The following is a 22,713-nucleotide window of genomic DNA, read 5'->3' as shown; positions in this document are numbered from 1 at the left end:
TTTATGTCACAAAACATTTATATTTTTCTCATTTGAGCCAGCCAAAGTCTCTGGTAACAGCAAGGTTGGTGGTGCTTGTGCCAGTTTCTCTGATACTACTGGTGTAGGTAGCTAACTTTGGACTGTGATACCAAACACAGGCAAGTTCACTATTATTTCTCACAAAACACAAAAAGTACTTTGGACTTGAAATCTGCCTATCATTTGTCTTCCAGAGAAGCCTTCACACAAATGGCTTTTGCATAAGGTCTTGATGTTTTCTTTCTTTTTTCTAAATGAACAACAAACAAAACGGGAACTAGAAGGGGAAAAAAGTAAGTTTTAATGGACACACATTTTATCTTTTGTTTTCTGCTTGCCATAAAACATTAACATAGTAAACAAATTGATCTTTGCTCTTAAATTCTTTAGTAACATACAGTATTATGAGTTTTGTCATGGCTAAGGTGTGGTTAAACCATGTTGTGTTGCTGGTTGCATTGAAACCTGTATTGTCACAGTTCTTTGACATCAAACTACATCTTTTTAAAATAAAAGTTGTGTGTAACCCACTTCTGTTCATAGACACCTTCATTAAAAAGTTGCCATTTTGGGGGGGATGTTTCAGTACATTAGTGGTAATGGAGTTTTCTGACCAAACCTGTATTTTCCTGGGACAAAGTTCCAAGTCCATGCATTCCCATGGTCATTCCCTGCTTTGTGCCATACAGTACCCACACAAACAAAAATTTTATAGGGTGCTCTGAAACATTATATTCTAGACAGCTAATCCAGTCATAGGACTATTACCGTGGTGTTTCAGTAGCTGACAAAGCTATTTGAAATAGGGGTATGTAAAAAAAAGAAAGTGTCACTTTGGTCCACTTTTCAGAGTGGTTGATGTTATAATATATAACCTTTTTTTTTAAACGCAGTGTAGTTCACAATAATTTAAAATACTCTATAGACATTTAAACGATATACAATAATATAACTTAATTGGATTCCTCAATTGTACTTAACAAATACTATTCTAATATATTTACAGTATCTAGTACCATAAGACTGTGCATTACTGTGCTTGGGAGCTTTATTTGCTTCCTGTCAAGAATGTAGTGAAAGTACAGTATATCACTATTATTCAACAACAATACCCATGAATCAAAGGGACTTTAAATTATATGGAGTGACTCTAGCAGTTTGGGGGGCCCCTGTTGACTTCTATGGGGTTGTTCACATCATGGTTGGCATTTAGAAACCAACAGCAACAATATAAAAAATGAGCTTTTCAACTTTGGATTGCTCCATGGCAGGCTCATCAAAGGGCTCTGATTTTCAGAGGGTAAGTGCTTGGGGTCAGAAAGGCAGGTCTTTTCATGAGTGTCTCAGTGAAGGTCCCCAAGTATTTAGTTACCTTTGATAATGCAGGCCCATAAAATATGGAGGTAATCCTGGCTCATTCACATATCCAGCATGGGAGCTGGTGGAGCAGTAACTCCACTGGCCCCTTGCCCCAAGGGCACTGTGTGATGTGGCAAGTGCTCCCACATCAGGTGGGGAGGGCTCATGGCTGTGCAGCCCCTAAATAAAAGTGATAAAATGAAACAAATTCTAGAAATGCAGATATGCAGATGTTAGGAAATTTTTAATCCCAGTTTTCAGAAAATCAGGTAGGGACCCTTGCTACAAGCAAATATTTATGTGCTTAAATGCACTGTGTTGTAAGTGGGCATATCTGGCTCTTGGGTTTACAAACACTCGATTTTACAGTAGTAAAATATCTGAGGACTTTCTTTAAATCTCTCATAGGGAAAGGGTGTGTAAAGTAGAATTGAGTGCTGGTGTAAAAAGTCAGCTTCTTCCTTAACATTCATGTGTTTACCAAGGGGTACATTATTTCCAACCTTAGAATAATGACAACACAGACTAACCCATATTTTACCTTTCTCATGTTCATGAAGCCATCAGAGCTCACAGGTTGCAACAACCTAGAGCTCAGCTACCATATTTTTATTAACTTCTCAGTTCATACTGAGCATAAGTTATTTAAAACTACTGGTAATATTAACTTTCAACCAGGAAAGGCAAAACACAATGCTTGAAAGATTCTGCCAGTGCATTTAACAGCAAAGCAAAACCTTTGATATTTGCTGATGCATGTCTTTGTATCCTAAAACTCCCTACAAGGAGCTGAGAGCAGGTGCTCCATGCCTCAAGCCTGAGTCTAAAAAGAGTCATTCTTAATCAGGAGGCAAGTGGGAAAAGTCTTTATCAAGCATTTGTAACCACAGTTTCGCATGATCTTTCTGCTCAATTCTGGTAATTGCTTAAGGCCTACAGTAATTGAACTCTAATAGTGGAGTGACAACAGATCAGTAGCATTGAAGAACTTAGGGAGAACCAAATACAAAAGTCATAAAGTCAGAGTTCCAATAAGTTTACATTTAGTACAGAATTAAGACATAGCTACCCGTTAGTGCTTAGAATTTTTTGATACTATTAAAAACATAAATAATTATTTTTAATGTTCATTCAAAGAGTTCCAGTGTCACTGGCAGCTGATGTAATTTTGTGAACATTATTTTTTTCCAAACTGATAGTGGAGTATTTCCGCCATAGATTTTGTCTCCCTACCAGTTGTTTTCTCTTTACCTGCTTTCATAGAGATTTAGGATTTTGCAGCAAGTCTGCTGTGTTCTAGTCAGTGAAGATTCCATTTACTTAAAAAAAAAAAAACAAAAAAAAACCCCAAAAAAACAGTCTTTATTTGCACAGGGCTCGGTGGTTTTGTTGTTGTAAAACAGGGGAAAGAGTCTTTTTCTTTTAAATTTCATGGGAGCTGCAATGCGATCCGCTTCTCTGATATGTATAACTTAAAGCACAAGAAAATCTGCAACACCCAGATTGTAGTTTAAACAAAAAAGTTTCATGTGGTTGTCAACATCACCTTAATCCTGTTGCCCTTGTTTCCAAAGCAGTTACAACAGCCAGCCAGCAAAAATGCACCATCCTTTGAAGTGTAAGTAGTGGGGAGGGAGTGGTTGTCCTGGTGGTGTTTGGGGTTTTTTTCCCGAAGAAGGTTAGATGTGCAAAACGATGCTGTCGTCGTTGGTTGTACTCCACTTTCTTCACTCATGGTGATTGGTTCTGTTTGTTTGCACATGATGCCATTATTTGCAGGTGAACACCTCTGTCCGCTCACTACACGTGTTGCACTTCACAAAGCAGCACCAGTGGAATTTGCAATTACATTGCCACACCTTGGTGTACTGGTGTGTGTTGTACCCTCTTCCACAGCACATCATGTCACACCCATCCGCATTGGGTGAGGTACGGTTGCAGAGTCGTCCCTGGGTACCGACACTCCCCGTGGAAGCATCTTCCTCACAGTAGTTGGGTGACTTCTCAATATACACTAAATCTGTTTCCATGGGTTTCTGGTAACTCTTAATCTGCTTGATCTTCAGGAAGGTTGGCTGTCTTAGTCTACTGGCTCGTACCACCTCCACTTGCACTGCAGCATTGTATTTCTCTTTCAAAATATATCCAATCTCCCTGAATTTAGGAAGTGTGGTCCAGCAGGTCTTAGTTGTACAGGAACCTGAAACTCCATGACACTTGCACTCTAGTTTCATTCTCTCTTCAAGAACCTGTGTGTACAGACATTTGCATATTGTTACTGCAAGACAATGATACTGCAAACTTGCCTAAAGCTCAGTCTGTTAGTTCATATGAATATTCATGACTGCTGATTGAAAATGTTCAAATGCATGCTTATAAATATTCTCAGCACCAAGCAGAATGCTCATAACACATTTTGTTTTACACGGTGCCTGGTTGGAAATGCAGTGTTTTATCATTTTGTTAGAAAATGTTTTCATTCTGTTTCCAAACATTGGACAATATTTACTTAAATTTCAGAAGACGCGTCTTTAGAGCCAAAGTAACTCATAGGACTGCAGTGACTTTAAAAAAACATGCTTCAAACCATTTTCATTTTGAAAACAGGAAAAAAAATGTTTTCTTAAGTGATTCAGAATATTTAATCTTAATTGCTTTCAGTAATGCTCAAAAGGTGTTTAAAAAAAATGAGCAGTTTTAATATCACAGCCTTAACATATACTGTGTGGCTGAATAGACGTTTGTGTTCACTGCTTAATGAAAAATGTTGCCTATACTGGCAGCAGCAATACCTATTAACTATTCAATCCACAGAGCATACTGTGCCCTTTAAAACAGCACTCCTTGTAATATCTACCTGACTATCATGCAAGTATTCAGATATTTTTTTGCACTGAAGCAATGATTGTGCAACATTAGAGGAAAAATCCACTAAAGGGTCCTGCTCAGCTGTAAGCTGAGAAAGGGAGCTAAGAAAGGGAAGCATTTATTGCTATTGATAGAGCAGGTTAATCTCAAGGAGATTAATCCAGCATCAGATGTTCCCTAGAAGGGACCCAAACTGGTGGGTACTCAGGATCATGCTCCACCTCCTGCTTCTGCTGCAGCCAAGCTGTGCTATGGCTGGCACATCCCTCCTTCCCTGGGCACGGGTGTACGCCTGAGGGAGGACAGGCAGATGCCCTCTCACTCCTTGTGCATGGCAGAGGGGAAACTGGCCTCATGGAAGCGCCTTTCTGTTTTTTTGCCCTTGTGCTACCACTAAAGCCTGACCATAATTGCATCCACAGTCATCATTAGCTTATGAAAATCAAGGCCTAAGAACAAAGCAAACTGATCTTTCCCCTTTGCAATGGGATGCTAACAAAGAAATATGAGCTACCGAGCTTGTCTTAAAGCATTACTGATGCTGCAGACCATCTCCTGTAGTGGTTTCATTGCAGATCCCAGAACATGACTGAAATGGGCAAAGGATAAAAGGGCCGAAATCTGAGTACAATGGCATAATGAAGTAGAAGGGAGTAAAAAATGCTTACTGCTTAAGAAACTGGCCTTAAAATAAAAGCTGTACAGATCGGGTTATCCCTGCAAATAGAGGGCACCCTCCTGAGTTGTTCGAGTTTCACTTAAATTGTATGTTTTGTTTTTTCCCAAATTTCTGGGGTTTCAATATTAAAGAGAATATTTGGTTTTAATTCTCCCTTGTAAACATACAGTAGCAAGTACAAGACAGCTGATCATCCTATTCAAGAATACCTTAGACCTTCTGGAACAACAGGCTTTTCCCAGGTCAAGGTCAAGTTAACCTATCAGAGGCAGAAAATTCGATTTCCAGGAAGGTTTACCATGTTAGAGAAGAAGTTCCTATATCTGCAAGTACTCTAGAAAAGAAAATGTAGCATTTCAGTGTCAGCGAATAGAGGAATGCCTCATGAAAAACTCCAGCATCTTTCTGGGGTCTCCATGATCTCCTCTATCTCTACTTTCTGCCTGTGCAAAAGGATATAATTTTTGAAGACCCACAAACAAGATTCCAATCCTGTTCCACAAAACTGGGTTAATATATTCTATTGGTATTTAGATGTGCATGTAGAGAGGTATAAAAGTGTTTGTAAGGTTTACTTTATATTGCTGAAATATGTTTTTCTTTAACTAACGTGTTTCTACAGCTTTCTCAACCACTAGTTAACATTCAGTCACAGCCACAGGAACTGCAACAAAATCCATGACAAAAGGTGGACAGAGGCAACCTTTTCTGCACCTTCGCCAAATAGTACAAAGATCTAAGGACTTCCAGGAAAGTACTGCCAATGGGATAGGTCTGCCACATCTGATTCATGCTCCTCTTTTCCCCAAGTAGTAAATCTTGGTGAAAAGTACGTGTTTTGTCATGTTCTGTGTGTACTTTTGATGACTGTTATTTGGTTGAAAAGGCCAAGTCAGTAACTTACTCAGAGAGTGGGAGGAGGTAAAGCTTGTGAGACTCCTTATTCTTGTGTGGGTTCAACACACTGTTCCAAGGAGTCTTCATCTCTGTCATTGATGTGCTTCCTTAATACAACAGAGAATGTCTTTGTTCCTGACAGACAAAGATTCTGGTGTCCTAGGGATATCTTTCTATACATACATTTATATACGGATGTGTATGTATATGTTTGCTTCTGTGTGCGTATTTGGTTGAGAAGCTGCCATTTATACACGGCACTGCCTGGCATCCTCTGTAGTACAATGTCCAGCAACATTATCCTAAGCCATGATTTCTCTTTTTGGTTTTGTCTATCTGAAGGTCCAGTTTCACGAGTCATTTTGCTGTACAGAAGTCTGATTTCACTGCTGTATTTTTTCAAAGGTTCCCACTGTTTATGATAGTGGAAGAACTTGCAAATGCAGGCCACACAGGCTCAAAAAAAGCAGAAGTTTCAAGAAGTAATAATTCATGATCTTGAAGCCGATCTCACAGGTTTTTTATTTTTTTGGAGACTTCTCTCATGAATGTGGAATGCTTGGGGTTACAACACTGAGCACAGGCCCAATCATCAGGTAGTTAAATTCCTGAATGCTATAATTTCTGTGCCCACAGTCAGCTGTGGGTATAAAATTGTGCCCAAAAACTTGGAGGTCAGGGAATACAAGGCCCAAACTAAGCAGATTCTAAGCAACTTTTTTCCCTCTTTCCACCCAGATGCAGTAGAGTATTCCATTTGCCGACGAGCCAGCATGGTCTGACTTTCACAGAGGTATGTCTGTCTGTGTGGTATCTCGAGCAGCTTCCCACTTGCAGGAAGGTGCCACTCAACCTGGCAAAGGTGCCAGGATTTGTCCCTGTTAGCTCAGTGATGTGAGTGAAGAGTAGATAACATTTTTCTTCCTCAGTTCCCCTCCTGCTCTATACTCCTCAGCAAAATTCCCATCAAAGCTTTGACCCTGAGCCTTAAAGGTATTTATTTACTCAAATCTAATACCTTATGCCAAGGTAGGTGCCTGATTAAAGATTGAAAATCATTAGCTCGTGCGACCCACTCCCTCAGCAGTTTCATTTGTCATATGTCAGTGCCTCATATCTAATCTTGAATGGTTTACAGCAAGATCTACCTCCCAGAGCAAATTCCCATCGCTGGACTGTACTGCTTCAGACTAATGGTAGGAACATTCCTTAGGTCCCTTTTCCACACACAGGCCCACTCCCACCCCAGTACGGTCTTGCCAAGCAAAATTTTCTAACTACTGCTACTTTGTTAAATGAATTGTGAAATATAATGTTAAAGCTTTCTTATCCCACATATTTTTATACCTATATAAATCATACATTGAAAACGCAATTTGAGGGTTGTCCGCTGCCAGTTAAGTAGGAAAAGACTAGCAAAGGCTGAAATAAAACAAAACAATACTCATGAAAAGAAATTCATCCTTTCAAGTTCCATATCTAGACCCAACTGCATAACATCAGATACAGTTTCTGTACATATTAAAAATCCTATCTGGATAAAATATGTAGAAACAATAGTAACATTTTGTGTGTGTGTGTTTTGGCTTGCCTTTTCTGGTTTGTGTTTTCCTTAGTGGAAATGCACATTTTTGGACCAGATGTTGAATGTAACAAAATCCATATTACTTTTTGACTGCAGCATCAAAAAGAAATAGAAAACTTCAGTTTTCCCCATCCAATATGCAAGTGATCAATTTTTGTTTGGGGGAATAACAATAACAAAAGAGATGGATCCTGGTCACAAGATGTCACCACCCCTTTGATACTCATGCCTCTGCAGCCATGAGAGCTAATGGCTTGTCGATGATGATGTGTAGGCACCAGGTAACCTTAGAATCAGTGCAGACTAGGGTCAACAACTGCTGACAAAATGCTGATCTCATGGTCCAATCTTGGAAACAAAGTTGGGTTTTGGGTTTTTAACTCGGATAGTCAGGGGTGTAACTAACATTAGCAGGGTGTAATGCCACTCCAATACAAATGTTCTGAAAATATTCTTCATTAATAGCAGCTCACAGAGCCCAAAATTGAGCAGTTCATGCCATGACTCTTTGGGCTGTGCCCAGCCCTGTAAAGAGAAAATATGGAGCCAGCAGGAAACAGGTGCTTCAACTGACGTATTTTTCTGCTCCTCTGTGAGGTTGTTCTATCAAGCATCAAAACTGTATTTATACTTTGTGGGATGGGAGATGAGAAACTGAGTTACTGTTTTCTGAGCCTCTTTTCACATCCCTGTTTTCCTTTTTGTTTAGTTTCATGGGAGCAGGGAGCCTCTGCTTTACAGCAGGTCAGTATCCATCCAGAGCATGAGATTTTTTTTTCCTGACACTGACCAGAGCTCAGCAGGGCTGTGGACCCCTTGAGCTGCAAAGGAATCAGTTCACCTCCTCCTACTCTTCACCTGACTCCCTATGTAAGGCACTCTTTCCCATAATATCTCCATTAAATGCATTAAAAAAAGCAAACTGAAGAATGACCATTGCTGTCTACCCATCTTCTCCTCTCAGCTTGCAAGAAAATAATCCTGGGATTCTGAGATGAAACTCCCTATTAGTATGAAGATGGGCTACAGAGCCTAACTCATCTGTGCCTCTTTCCTGCCTTCCAGAAGAAGATGAAATAGCTGCTATATTTGACCAATAAACTGCTGCAATTGGTTAAAACTTTCTGAATTCTATTTTTACAGTGAATCACAAAGAACCCAAAACTCTTGAGAAGCAGTCTTCACGTCACCCCCAAAACAAGTGTGACTGCAGTATTTCACTGTCTTTTCTGTGGAATTTGCTGTGAAACTTGAAGGTAAAATTTTAAATATCATCTTAAAGGGTTAAAAATATTTCATCAATGATTTAATTCTGTCACCCTTATAGAGATGTCAGGTTTGAAGGGGTGCAATGTTTTTTTCCTAGGTGGATGATACATGTATTGCACGCATTGCATCGTATGCATGGGCATGTGCATTTCTAGAATAAAACCATTTAGCAAGTTCTAATATATTTGGCTATTCTCCTCCTCTAATTTTAAGGCAAAGTGTTCAAAAAATAGGATAGTACCAGATGTAGCTTCTGGCAGTCAATGTTAAGGGTGTGTTTCTGGAAGAAAAAAATAAGCTAGTAAATCCAGCCCAACTGGAAGCAAGAGAACTATCCTCAGGAGATTTTGAGCCAAAGCTTGCATGTTCAGGACATATGGATAAGCATTAGCTATCCATCTAACCCACCCAAGCTGTAACACCAAACTTTTTGAAATTGGATTTATATCTGTCTGCAAATCAATTTAAGTGGGAAAGTGGAAAGTATGCTATGAAGTACAACTATCAAAAGCTTTTCTTTCATGAGTGTTCTCACAAGAGATGTGCAGTGAATTAGTTTCTTTCTTTCAGAGAAAGAAACTTTCAGTGAATGATGGACTCAGGCCTGTAGAACCTGGAAAGTCACATTCTTTAAATCACTGAAATGACTTAGGAAACAAAGTCACATTTTTAAGAATATTTTAGACTTACAGGAGCATAAACTTAGTTGGCTTTCACTTTTGAAACTGGGATTCAGCCTCCACAGTGACTTTGAGCATTTTATCCAGTCTTTTCCTGAACATTGCTTTTAATCTTTGTGACCTGCTGGGTGACAGTGAGGGCAGGCTGCAATGTATTAGGTCATGCTGTACATCTTGCAGAAGTGACTTTATTAATTTAAATGTTTTATGGGAGGTGAAATGAACCAATGCTTTCTTATATATTTTATGCACAGACAATGCATATAAATAGGTATAAATATGCATAAACACACACACACTCTACATATATGTGGGGGGGGGTATGTGTATATATATATATGTATAATGAATGGTGACCAACAAGTCACTTCATTAGCTGCTGTACAGCCAAAACATGTCAGCAAAAAAAACCCTTCCCAGTACCACAGTCCTGCCGCACAAGGAACTGTGAGAACAAGCCACGGCTTAGATGGAAACGTTGTCCCAAATAACTGAATAATCTCTTCCGAAGAGACTCTGAATTACTCTTTTTTTTCTCCCTACACTCTTATTGTTTCAACTGTAAAATAAAATGTCGTCATCTTCCAGGCTTTCCAAAATAAGAACAAGAAAAACCCATCAGCATTACAATTAAATAAATATTGGGATGGTACCAGGCTGAATTGCTGGCAGTCAGTGTAATGGGTGTGTTTCTGGAAGGGAAAGAAATAGGCCAACTTTTTCTCTGCATAACCACAGTCATTGTCTATCATAAGAGCATAATTGATTGATAAACTGTTAGAAACATTTCTTTTGGGTAAAAGCTGTGATCTGCTACCAATTTGTCAGCTTGTTCTTTAAGCTGCTCCCTTAAAAACAAACAAACAAACAGAAAATCCCTTCTTTATAATTGAGATTCCCCATGACAGCCCATCATTGTTTTGAAGCTTTCAACAAAAAGTAAAGATTGATGGTGTGCGTTCCCAGATGTTACTCTAAGTTCACTTATCCCAGAATAAAGATACTTGTTTCTAAAAATACATGGTGGAAAGCTGTCTCATAAAACAGCATCAAAGCTTACTTGGTTTTGTTGGTATTTAATTTTTCATTACTCTATCAAATTTTCGCCCACAGATCTCTCTGTAAACATTCAGATTTGCAACATGCCATTCTTTCAGTCACATTTGCATTAGACTTACACTAGTCTCCCTTTGGGGGCTTGTTTTCATTTACCACACTTGTACTTTCCATCCTGAATCATAGTGGACATTTAAAAACCGGTGGTGAAGTCAGCTGCTTCGGTCTTTTACACAGCATGGCGCTGTTTTGCCGCAAACCATAAATCTTCCATCAGTAGCATTTCATGTCACCAGGAATCACTAAGCATTAATTTCTTCCAAATGGCACCAAGGGCAAGTTTATTATTTTGTTACTGGTGCTATTCATTACAAATTTATTGCAAACTTCACAAATTTGCCATTAGCTGAAACAATTTATAGAAATGCAATGCAGAGCCATTAGGGGATGCAATGCAAAGCAATTAAAGGATTCATTCCTTCCACAGTCGTCAGAAATTCTCTGAAAAGCCTAAATATTGTCTTTTGTCCACGAAGGTATTTTATCAGTGTTGTGCTGAGAATCTCAGCCCCAGACTCAAGTTAAAAGGCCCCCAGAACTATTTGCCCCCTCATCTGTTTGCAAGGTTTGTGCAATTATTTATTCAGCATGCTTTTTTTTTCCTTAAAGACAAATTCCTCAGAACTCTATTTTTAACAACAGTGAAATATCAGCAGGCCAGCTTTTTAAACCATTCCCATGAGAGCAAAACATTATAGTCACTGCTATAGTTACAAATGCCTCTGACCCCCAGGCATGTTTGGGACAAGTGCTGGGGGATACTGAGGGTGGGCAAGATTCCTGTGCTGGTACATACAAAAGTCCATGCAATGGCATAAGAGGTGCACATCCACCAAGTTTTGCTCTGGGGGCAAAACTGATGGTCAGAATCATGGATAATGATCCTAGCAATGATCTTCTGGCCACCTGGTAGAGGTCTAGTGAGATCATCAAGGGCTTTCCACTGACTTCAGAGCAAGTTGAAAATAACTGTAAGTGGGTTTGGGAGTTCTTTGTACCCTATTTTCCTCATGTTTCTGTCTTAGATGGCTCTGGGATTTAAAGAGGAGACTATTATAAAGATAGTAGATTTATTGGATAGCTATTGTTCTTAACCTAACTCAAAAAGCCGATTTGGTAAGACTGAATAAAAACCATGAGCCTTAACATTACAGATATAATGTAATTCTTTTTTAATAGTTAAAGTGCTGTGAAATCTCTTTAGGAAGCTAAAAATGTGTATATTTCCTTTACTGTCCTGGCGTTCCTACCTTAATGTTGAAAAGATTATTTGAGAACTTATGAAGCAACAAAGATGTAAAAAATAAAAATCTGAATTGCTTATGCAGTTTCCTTCTTATTTTTTATTGCTATTCATAACAAGAGAAAAATATCCTTACTTTTATCATTAATAATAGCAATTAGGAACCAGAAGCTTGGTTCCAAACTGTTTCCAAATTTTAAAAGAAGTTGCATGCAGGTCAGCAGGATGGTACTTGCAGTCTTACTCAGGGAGGTACAAGCTTTTCCCAGCTGTGTTTTAAGATTTTTGGAAGGGAAAGGGAAGAATGGAGATTTAGTATTGAGATTCAGAAAGTCTACAGACATAACTGCAATTATTTCCGACTTGAGTGTCAGAATGACAATCACACATAAGCAAATCTCCTCATTTCAGATTTTATGTGAGGCTCACAATCCAAGCCATGTTTGTCCTGGACCCTCAAAACTGTCAAATTTAGGTGGGCATAGGTGAGATTTCAAGGATTCTCAGGAGGGACATGTGATTTCACATTGAAATTGCATAAAACTCTGTGGCTGCTTTTGCAAAGGTCCAACTCTGAAACAGAGAAAACATATCCTAACTTACAGTGTTCTGTTCTAACCTTAATTTTCAGTAATTTTCAAATTCTGAATGTCTTATTTATACAAATAGTAGATGATCTCAGATGAACCAAAATCACTAATATTATATACAGTACAACTTTTCATATTCATTTCATGGGAATGTATGTCATAACATTATTTCTAAACACGACCCCCAAACCATCTTTTATCTGAGCACATTCCTTGGGATTTGATGGATTGTGCTCAAAAACAAAAAGCTACACAAAATCATTTCAGTCATCCTTAGCTTTTGAAAGTGACCGGATGCATTAATTATTGCAGTCAATATATATGGGTATAAATAACTACTGAAAAATGTCAACAACAAAAGAGTGGGTAAATTCCTAAATGGTATCTATAAAAAAAAATGTATTGGGAAAAAACCCACCCATATTGCCAGTATTTACAAGCCTTTTTATTCCTGTCTCAAAAACATGAGAGTGTTATCATTCGGTTTTGTAAGAGCACTTGTAAAAAATAGGTTTTTAACAATGTTGAAAGAAATGCATTTGCATTAATGCTGCTACAAGAAATATCTGTAAAAGCAGACACTTCTTTGGTTTGCTTATGTCACCCTGCTGATGAAATTCTGATGAAAAGTAAAAATATAATTTTCTTAATAAGAATCAGCAATGTGGTCTAGTGGTTACAGGGCTATATTTAGAACTAAGGGACCTAGGATCAACGTCTGGCTCATAGAGAGCTGCCTTCTGTCCTTGGGCAAGGGACTTCACTGCTCTCCATCTATGTATGCACTCTTGCTCTTTTGTCCCTCTTCCACATCGTAACTGTAACCTATTTCAACTAGGATATATACACTAGCATCTCTGTGGGGGTGGCACAATGCCCACTACAGAAGGCTGCCAGTTTAAGCAGGATTAATAATGCATTTGGCAGTAATAAATGCTGCCTTGCAAGTTTAACATGTGGCTTCCACCTTCTTTTGCATCTAAACACAATTCATGATGCTGAGGTGAAACACTTAGGCTAAGAGAAGTGCTCAGACCTCAGTGGCTAGTGCTCAGTGTAGGACTGAAAGCACACACTGTTTTAGAGGAGGAGATTTCAGTCCAACTTTGGGGGCTAGGTGTGAAGGAGTGGTATGTTGGAGTCTCCTACAACACTGGAGGGTAGAAGCAGCATTTATTTACCTGGGGGAAAATACTTTGAAGGGTATAGTACAATCTCTCCTGAGGCAGGTATATATTAGGCAGAAATATTTGTTATACTTTTTAAAGGGGAATCTTTGGAGACTGTTATTCAATGGACATAAATCAGCATAGCTCCACAATGTTTATTGTTTCCACTGCAAGCAAGTAGGTATGGTTGCAGATATAGAGCTGTTTTTTCTTCCAAAGGGACACTTACACAGCCATTTGTAGCTTGCCAGTGAGAAACTGACAGCTGTGCATTTGCTATGAAGTGTGTATTTCTTTAGAGCTGTGGTCAAAGAAGTGTTTTGTTTTGAGTGGAATAAATAGCTTCAAGTTCTGTGGGTGTTCAGCAATGCAGGCACAGTCCTGTCACATCACAAGCCCTGGCAATCTCTCGCTAGGTTTTTGCAAAGGAGATGAAAAGCAAAGGTTTATCATTATGCCAAACAGCTCCAGCAAAGCCCTCTCTGTTATGGGTGGGACTGGAAAGAAGGCTTAGGAAGCAGAATCATTTAGGACAGCATCTATAACACATGGCCAGCTCAGAATAAAGAAAACCAGCAACAGAATGTAAACATTAGATGCTGTCAGGTAACTTGACATGAGTGTGGGATAACAGCAGAGAGAGGGGTAAGTTCTCAGGGAATGCCTCCTGCCACCAAGCCAGCCTCCCCCCGTCCTCCAGCGCACGTTTCCCCATCCCTTCTACTTTCTGGAATACCTTTCTTCCAGCCTCATTGTTGTGCAAGTTCATCAGCCTCCGTGCATTCTTTTTGATTTCTCGGGCATCAACAAACCTCCGGGAGAACTCAATGCCATATCTGATATCCGCAGAGCAGCCTCCCCACTTCCAGCCCTCCTCTTGGTTGTAGTAGCCCTGTTTCTCTCGGTCACAGCCACAATTGCTGAGGTTGCCCTGGCTGCAGGCGGCCGTGACAGCATGTGCAACGCCAGCAGCAGTAATGGCATAGGTGAACGCAGCTTCCCTGCTTCCTGTGGAGAGAAGCCAAAAGCTGATGGGTTGGCAGAAAAGCAGCACGCACTTACTAAAAGCAATACACACGTTATCTACAGCAATGGTGTCAAGCAGCAGTGTGAAGAGGGCATTACTATTAAGTGTGTATTTTTCATTCTTACTGAATTACATACATATTTAAAATGCCTGGTGCAACTGGGGCATATTACCACAGGCAAGCACAAGCCACCTGATGGTCCCACATAACCCCCTTTGCCAGAGGGGAATCTGGCAATGAGTCTGGACAGTGGTGAGGTGAAGCAACATGATTTGTTTTTACACTGTCTAGTCAGGTTTGCAAGCTGAACCTTAAGTATTTCAGATGCATAATAAGTGAGTCACTGGTGGCAGTGCTCACTGGAAAGCAGGAGGTACATCTGTTTGCACTGCATGGAAAAACAAAAGCAGTCAGACAACATTAAAAAATACCAGACCCCTTCAAATGTGCAAGTGGGCTAGGACAGAGGGAAAGATTATTAATCCGCATTTATAAATGCTCCAGTAACATCCATTAGTGATGCTGTGTAAAAGTATTGCAAGAGATGCCTTTCAAGCTACAGCAGAGGCTACTGTTTTCCCTTGCATATTAGTTTTGCTGTAATGACCTTTTTCCACTCCCACTCTAACTCAAACCTCTGCATTACCTTGGCTATTGAATATGCAAGAATTATGGAAGTCCTGTGGCAGCATTATTTCCTGTCCAAAGCAAGTGAGATACTCTCATGGAAGCACAGTCTTAGAAAAAAAAGAATTAGTCTTTTCAGGAATTTCTTTCTTTTTTTTCTTTTGCTGTAATCCACTACTTGCCAAGTTTCCTCATTCCCAGTTCCATTTTCTAGTTGTTGATACTGAGTATATGAAGGAAGGTAAATAAGCCCCCTTACTTTACTAGACACTGGTTGATTGAGTTGCCTGCAGGATGCACAAAAAGCAAGGAGATAGAGAGGTTGAGCAATTGAAAGGGATGCTGTAGTCCACTCCTGCTCTCATGTGAGAATACACTCTGTCACTGACTTAACATAGGGCTGGATCATGGCCTTTGGTGTTTTGCTGTTCCTATTTGTACCATCTCACTACAAGTTCCCTTCTCAGAGCTATCATCATTTTCCTCTGTGTGTTTATCTGGTGATAAACAGACAATCTTGTAATAGTGGAGCCAAAGAATAACTGTAAAGAATTTGAGAAAATTGCTGTAATGCCTTAATGACCACACACAGAGCTTTAACATCATTAATGGATTTGGGAAGGAAAATAAAGAACAAATTTTCCAGAGGAGCAAAAAAAAAGCACAAAACAAAACAACTCAGAAGCTATTTCTGACTTTTTATTTTAGGATTCATTGATATCATAACTATTCTGGAATGACCAGTGCACAGTGTGAGGGGTTTATGTTCTTTTTATATATATGGATATAGATATATATATAATATATTTATGGTTCATATTTCTTATTTTCATAGATAGCTTCCTGAAAGGTTACACCCCTGCCGGATATGAGAAAGATCCTACAAGAAACAATCATAAACTGTTTTTTGGCACCATATGCTTGTTTCTCCAAAGCAATAAAAAGTGAAACCTAAGGTAAGAGAAAAACAAAAGGGTGCTGTGTTCTTCAGGTACCAAGAAAGTTAAACTGGCTTGTGTATTATTTAAGCACATCACACACTAGAAGGACTGACTTTGCTTTCAGACACAGAAGTGTTTTGTTGGGGTGTACGATGTGTGTAGTCTGGTTCAGTGGTTCCCAAACCGTGGTCCGCAGAACACTGGTGGTCCAGGAGGCCACGGTGAAGGGTTCACAGCTAATCCACAGAGCCATATTAAACACTGTTTTTAATAGTGTTTTCAATTAAAAGTTTGATGATAATGATGTCTGGTGGTCCACGAGAAATTCTGAGGCTTGAGAGAAATCCAAAACAGTTTGGGAACCACCATTCTAGTTCCTAGTGTGCTCTCTAAAAACACATATCAATATTGACTCCCCTATACCCAGCAGCTGAAGTCAAATCTAGGACCCATGTTTTAACATGTATCCTGTTGTCTTGAAGGATTTCTTTCTTCATCTTGTTTTTTGGTTTGGTTTGATTTTTAATCTATTCTTCATTTATAAATCAAAAGATTAGAAATATGAGATGTAATAGAAACTATACATAGTGATATGATTTCCCTTTCTTTAGGATGAGGGTAAACAAGAATGCAAAATCAGACCCAAGAATATTTTTGTTCAGACACCTTTGAAACACATGTAGAATGGGTTATAAACAAGCAGAAATATATTCCTGTCAGGAAACGTAGCATCTGTGACCTACAGTTCTGTAGATTTACTGAGAGATTAGCCAGAGGTTGCTTATGTTTTTATGTTTAAGCTCAATATATTCCACATGTATCCACAGTAGAAGGTAAGCAATTTTATCATCCCACTGTATCTGTAACTTGTCAATGAGTTTTCACACTGTGCTTGCCTTGATGGGTTTTGTAAAACCAAAGAACATCCTGTCTTTATCTTTCTTTTGCCCCCCCCTTGTTCCCATTATACCCCTGATTACCTTCAGGAATAGAGGAAAATATCTTTCTTTCACCCACCAGAGAGCTATAGTAGTGATGAAATTGTCTCAAATCATGGGATAATATCAAATGGAAACCATATTGACTCAAGAGATTACTCTTCTGTTTCAATGCAGCTCTAAAATAAGTAGGGCTCAGAAATAAGAACTGGCTGAAAATCAGATTCTTTTTGCAAGCTAAGTTGTCCTGCTAAGTATTAAGGGGGTATTTGCTTTAGTTTTTTTAACTAAAGGATGTTCTAAAACTTCCCTTGAACTTCAGAGTAACCATTACCTCAGCAGTTCTCTACAGTCGTGGGATCAGTAGAGCCTATCAGAAAATGCTGATGAGGGAGGGAGGGAGTGGAAACTCTGTGCTCAGATAATGTGCCTGCTGTACACAAAGCTTTCCATTAGCATGTCATCACTTGGAATCAGTTCTAAGCAAGTCTTTGTTAGACAGCTAAAAATATTTAAGAAATTATTACTGTGATACCTGAATGGAGAACAATAATCTCATTTTATGGAATTTTCTGAGATTTCAAATATATTCTTGTTCTGCAACAAAACAGAGACAAGACTTTCTAGAAACGTTCATGAAATGAAGAAATACTTATAAATAACAGCAAATTTGGGATTTGACCCAATTTTCAAGCTGGATTTTTTTTTTCCAATGAACATCCTGGGCATCTTGTTATTTGGCACTGTATATGCCCATCTTCTGTGTCTCAGATGAAAAATTCTTGTTTGACTTCTTAAAGTGTTCTGCCGCATAGACCAGAATAATTCTGCCAAGGCTTTATTTTCAGGGGGAAAGATTGGTTAGGCTTTTATTGAAGCCCCTAGATTCACCCTTTTCGCTGTTAGGAGTGTCTGCTTTGGTGTCAAAGAAAACAGTTCTGACGTAATTCACAAAACACAGAATTAATGTTTTCGTGAGTAACATGAATATTACTCTGTCTGATCTGATAACTGCCTGATCTAATAAATCTAATAGGAGATGACCACCAGTGATAATTAAAATGAAGGCTTTTGTCTTTGGTGAAGATGCTCAATCTTTGGCAACCTGCTAGGCCATAAGAAAAGTCTTGCCTGTGGTCTGCCAGTTCATCTGCATTCTAACTGAGGGCTCTGTTTTAAAAATGCTCTAATACCCATCAATGTGGGCAGTTGCTGCTCAAAGAAACAGATACTGGATCATTGCTTCCTTAATGAGTGATTTCTGGCAGATAGGGTGAGAGAAGCCTATTTATCCATTGTTGGAGTCATGGAACAGCCTATATTTTACCCCTAATTTAGATGTCATCTCAGACTAAGTTTTAGACTGCTAACTGAGCACTAAATATAGTATGGTCAGCTGTGGAAATTATTACATGTTCCATAATTGCTGTAGTTTACTGTACATGATCATACATATATTCAGAAGTATATTTTCAACATGTAACCACAGCAAGCAGAGAATCATGTTTGTTAAATACATATTTTGATCATTCAGCTGTAAGTACAGAGTTAAAATTTAGCTCTTTCATAGGTATTAGCAAAGCATCTATTTATTTGAGTGACTGTATGAGAATATTGCTGTTCCACACATCATTCTGAAATTTCTTATGTCTGCAGCTGTTTAGCTGTTATTACTGTTTAGATAGTAATTTGCTAAATCTTGGATCAACAATGATAAAAAAAAACACAATACACTGCTGTTAAACAAAGCAAATTACACAAGACACCAGATTGATTATATGACACAATACAATATAGGTCAGTGGTAAGAAAAAATGAAGGCATTACAGGCAGAAGTTTGATTTTCTTTTTGCCAAAGTTATCCTTTTCAGCAAGTCTTCTTTTGTAAGTGAAAGTTGAGGATACACTGAGTCATTTTTTATGGGCAAAAGACAATAGATGCATCTAGATGAGTAAACTAAAACTCAAACAACAGCACCCTAAGTGGGGTTGGATGAAGACTTATGGACCACTTTAGTTCCTTTGTAATTTTGCATTTTATTCAACACATTCATGAGCAATTCTTAAGGAAAATATTACAACCTCTTCTCTTTGGGTTCGATCCAAGAACAATAGTAGTCAGTGAGAATTTTCTTACTGTCTGACGCAGACCCTTTCTCTATTTGCATTTTCAGTTTGATTAATTTTAGGCTTCTTGGTTTACAATCTAAAATCAGGGATTGGTTTAATTTCTCTATGCCTCTATTTTACTATACCCACTGCTGCATATCAGGACTATAGAGCACTGACATCAATTTGTACAAGCAGAAAAGAAGATACAGAAATGCAAGGCTGTCAGGAACCTCAAGATGGTTTCTAGTCTGACCCTCAACCCTATGTAGGCTAATAATGCAGATGTCCTTCACAACAGCTTTTTATTTATCCTGTTTTTAAAGATCTTCAGTGGTGGAGGTTCCACAGTCTATTCCAGTGCTTCAGGACCCCTATTACATATTTTACTAATATGAAGCTGAAACTCTCTTCTGAATAAAAAACCCATCGCTTCTTTCTCTACAAATGCTAAGAACTGATTACCCTTTTCTTCTAGCAGTAGGCTTTAAATATTTAGACTTCCACCAGTTTCTAGATGTGTTCCATCATCAGTTCTTGCAGAGCACTTTCAAGAGCTCTGATCATTCCCTCTACTTTCCCAGCTGCCTGGCCTGTGCCTTGCACTGCAGTGCTGTAGATGTGACAGGGTGCTCCAGCTGAGGTCTTCCCTGCTCGGGGTTAGAGCAGAAGGAGCACTTCATATGTCTCACATGCTACGCTCCTGTTTACTCATGCCAGCATGGTGTTTTCACAGCAGCAGGACACTTTTGACTCTTACTCAGTTTGCAGTAGTCTTCTGTGCAGCTGCTATCACACCAGATGTTTCCCATTTCGCATTTGTGTAACTGATTATTCCCATGTACAGATCTTTGTATTTGTCTTTCTGATCCGCCTCCTCTTTCTTTTTTTGTCTTTTTTCCTTTTCTTCTTTTCCAGACCATTTCTCCATGATAATTTTCAGTGTTAATCAAAACTTCCAATTTCCTTGCAGTCATCCCCAGCCTGATATCATTTGTAGATTTGATGGGTACCGCTTATTTCCTTGGTCAAGTCAAAAGTATAATACTGACTGGTACCAGTTCCAGCAGAGATCAGAAGGAAACATAGTTAGCACATCCTTTTATTTTGATAAATACCCTTCAATTATGATTTTCAGATGGTATGTACCCATTTGGTATTTTCTCAGTTTCCTTATGAGAACGTCATATAAAGCAGTGTCAAAAGCTTCACTTAAGTCCAAGATATATGGTATAAACTGCTGCTTTTCTGCCTCTGAGGCCCTGGGTGGCAAAAGAAGGAAATTAGATTGGTTTAACATGATTTGTTCTTGACAGATCCTTGTTGACTATTACTCATCTCCTTGTTCTCAGTTATGAGCTTACAAATGGGGTTTTGTTCCCATATTTTTTTCATTTACTGAAGTTAAATTGATTGGTCCTATAATTCCTTTCCTTTTTTTTTCTTTTAGACAAAGACAATACATTTGTCTTTTCATTCTTCTTAATTAGAGTTCTCCATAGGTTTTCAGCACTAGTGACTCTGAGGACAAACAGCTCTAAAATGGCTTCATTAAATGTTTGAAGAGAGGGCAGCTAACTGTAAAGCATTCAGCCTGGACAAATACTTCCTTCTGTCTAATGCTGAGGTGATTCCTCTGTCTATGATATTAGTTCTATAACCAGCAGTTCACCATTGACCTTTTTAGTGAATGCTCATGCAACAAATGTTTGGCTTTCTTAACATTGTTCTTGGTTTACATTTTCCTCACTGAGAAGTGGACCAGCTTTTTTCTTCTGACAAAGTACTGACTGAATGATTGATTACTCTGTAGCATGTGTGGTTATATATGACCATATGCTATATAGCTACCAGAGATTGTAGGGTCCCTCTTGCAGCACCTGTGCTCAGATGTACTTCTGCGTGATGAATCTGGTGCAGATTGAATATCTCTTACTGTGGCAGAACTTTCTGGTCAAATCTGATGGAATCTTTTGGTGGTCATGTTGAGTAATGTTCTCTTTACAATATTTGTTCATTCCCCATTTAATTCCTAAAACTCTGTTTTCTGCTACGTTCTAACTAAAATAATCTTGTTTAGTCTGACTAGAGCTAGAGCAGGAGCTGCACGTGATTTCAGCTGCTTCTTCCTATGTCTTCATGATGTCTATTTCTGATCAGACATGATTGGGAAGAGAACACTGCTGATATCAAAGCTAAGAATGTGTAGTTCTAAGGCATAATAGTTTATTTACAGACTTTTCTCTCATTCAGCATTTTTCATTTCTAGAATCCCACTAAGTTTTTATGGCCGAAGGTGCCAGAATTTTGGCCATCAGTCTAGAGTCACTCTATCAAACTGGATTGTTTTCTTCTGCACATGTGAGTTTGTCAAATTTTATTTTAGAATGGGCTGTGCAAGAGCCAGATGTATTTCACACTCGCCTTTTGCAGCTCCTTGCTGTCACTATTTATACACTTTTGGAAGCATGTCTATTAAAAAGAGCTACTTACTACGCCTCTGCTATTCACATTTTTTCAAGCATTTTTCCAATTTCACGGTTATTTTCTAAAGGCTTGGTGGTACTTTCCACAGTGATGTCTGTAACGAGGCTTCCAGCGTTTGCAGGGTTTTTTACTTAATTACCCCCTAAAAATATTCAGTTAACTCCTGGCAACTGTAAACAATAGTCAGCATTTCTGTTCCAAAGTTCTGTTGTGTTTTTCACTGTCTTTTGGCAGCATGTCCCTTGGTGAAGTTTTCTGGGACAGCTCCTGTGAAGATAGTGCGTTAGCTGTGATCATTGAAAGGATGTTTAGAAGTGCCCAAAGAAATATGAATTTTTTGATCTCTCCCCTAAAAAAACTGTATTAGTTGTAGCCAATATTTTTTACTAACTCAACCCTAACAAACAATCTGTATTTCATTCTTACAGAAAATGGGAAAGTTAAATCTTGATCCAAAAGCACCACTGCTTCTTTTTGTCAAGGTTTAATCAGAACATGGTGCTAAGCACTCATTTAAAGAATGCACAAGAGCATGGCTTGAGAAATACACAGTACACATGAGGGGGTAGTTCCCAGATACACTGTACCGCTGAAAAAAGCCTGTGCAGTGTCACAGCTGGCTGTGTTTTCACAATGCTACTGCTAATACTATCAAAGTAGTGTGTGGGAAGCAATAGCTGAAGCAGAGAGATTGTCTCCTGCCTGTGTTCTCTTCTGGACCTACTGACGTCCCATTGTGGGGCTTAATGATTCCCTGCTGAATGTTTGATGCTTTTTCTTTTCAATGCTGACTAGTGGTTTGATACATCGTAATATGTGAAAGCTCAGCTGGAGATATCTTGCAGCATACTGGGGTTTTTAAAGGTTCTTTGCACGCCTTGTAGGAAAGCATAGACTCTTGAACACGTCTCAGAGAACCTAGGTCCCAAAGCTTGCTAATGTTCTTAAATTAAATGGGGTTAGGAGGAAGCAGATTTTGTTATCTATTCTGGTCTAATCTAGTCTAATAATTTGACTGCCTCAATCTATTCACTGTAAGAGTTCTTATATGTAGGATTTGCCAGTGCATTATGATCTCTTTGTTCAAAGGCCTTTCACAGGGAGAAA

The 22,713-nt window shown here is 38.8% G+C and overlaps 1 protein-coding gene across 3 annotated transcripts in view; it reads right to left on the bottom strand.

The window, feature by feature from the left end:
- Positions 1-299: 299 nt before the first annotated feature.
- Positions 300-22,713, bottom strand: part of WNT7B (Wnt family member 7B) — a 96,585-nt gene continuing 74,171 nt past the window's right edge. For all 3 annotated transcript variants that reach the window (XM_005147987.4, XM_005147986.4, XM_031047977.2), the window contains exons 3-4: positions 14,213-14,484; positions 300-3,629 (exon numbers count right to left, since the gene is read on the bottom strand). In XM_005147987.4, the coding sequence (XP_005148044.1) occupies positions 3,150-3,629; positions 14,213-14,484 (752 nt within the window). In that variant the 3' untranslated portion in view covers positions 300-3,149. The remainder of the gene's footprint in view (positions 3,630-14,212; positions 14,485-22,713) is intronic.

This window comes from Melopsittacus undulatus, chromosome 5 (assembly GCF_012275295.1).
Source record: "Melopsittacus undulatus isolate bMelUnd1 chromosome 5, bMelUnd1.mat.Z, whole genome shotgun sequence".
Taxonomy (NCBI): Eukaryota; Metazoa; Chordata; class Aves; order Psittaciformes; family Psittaculidae; genus Melopsittacus; species Melopsittacus undulatus.
The sequence above is the reverse complement of the archived record's forward strand: the minus strand, read 5'-3'. Positions and strand labels throughout refer to the sequence as shown.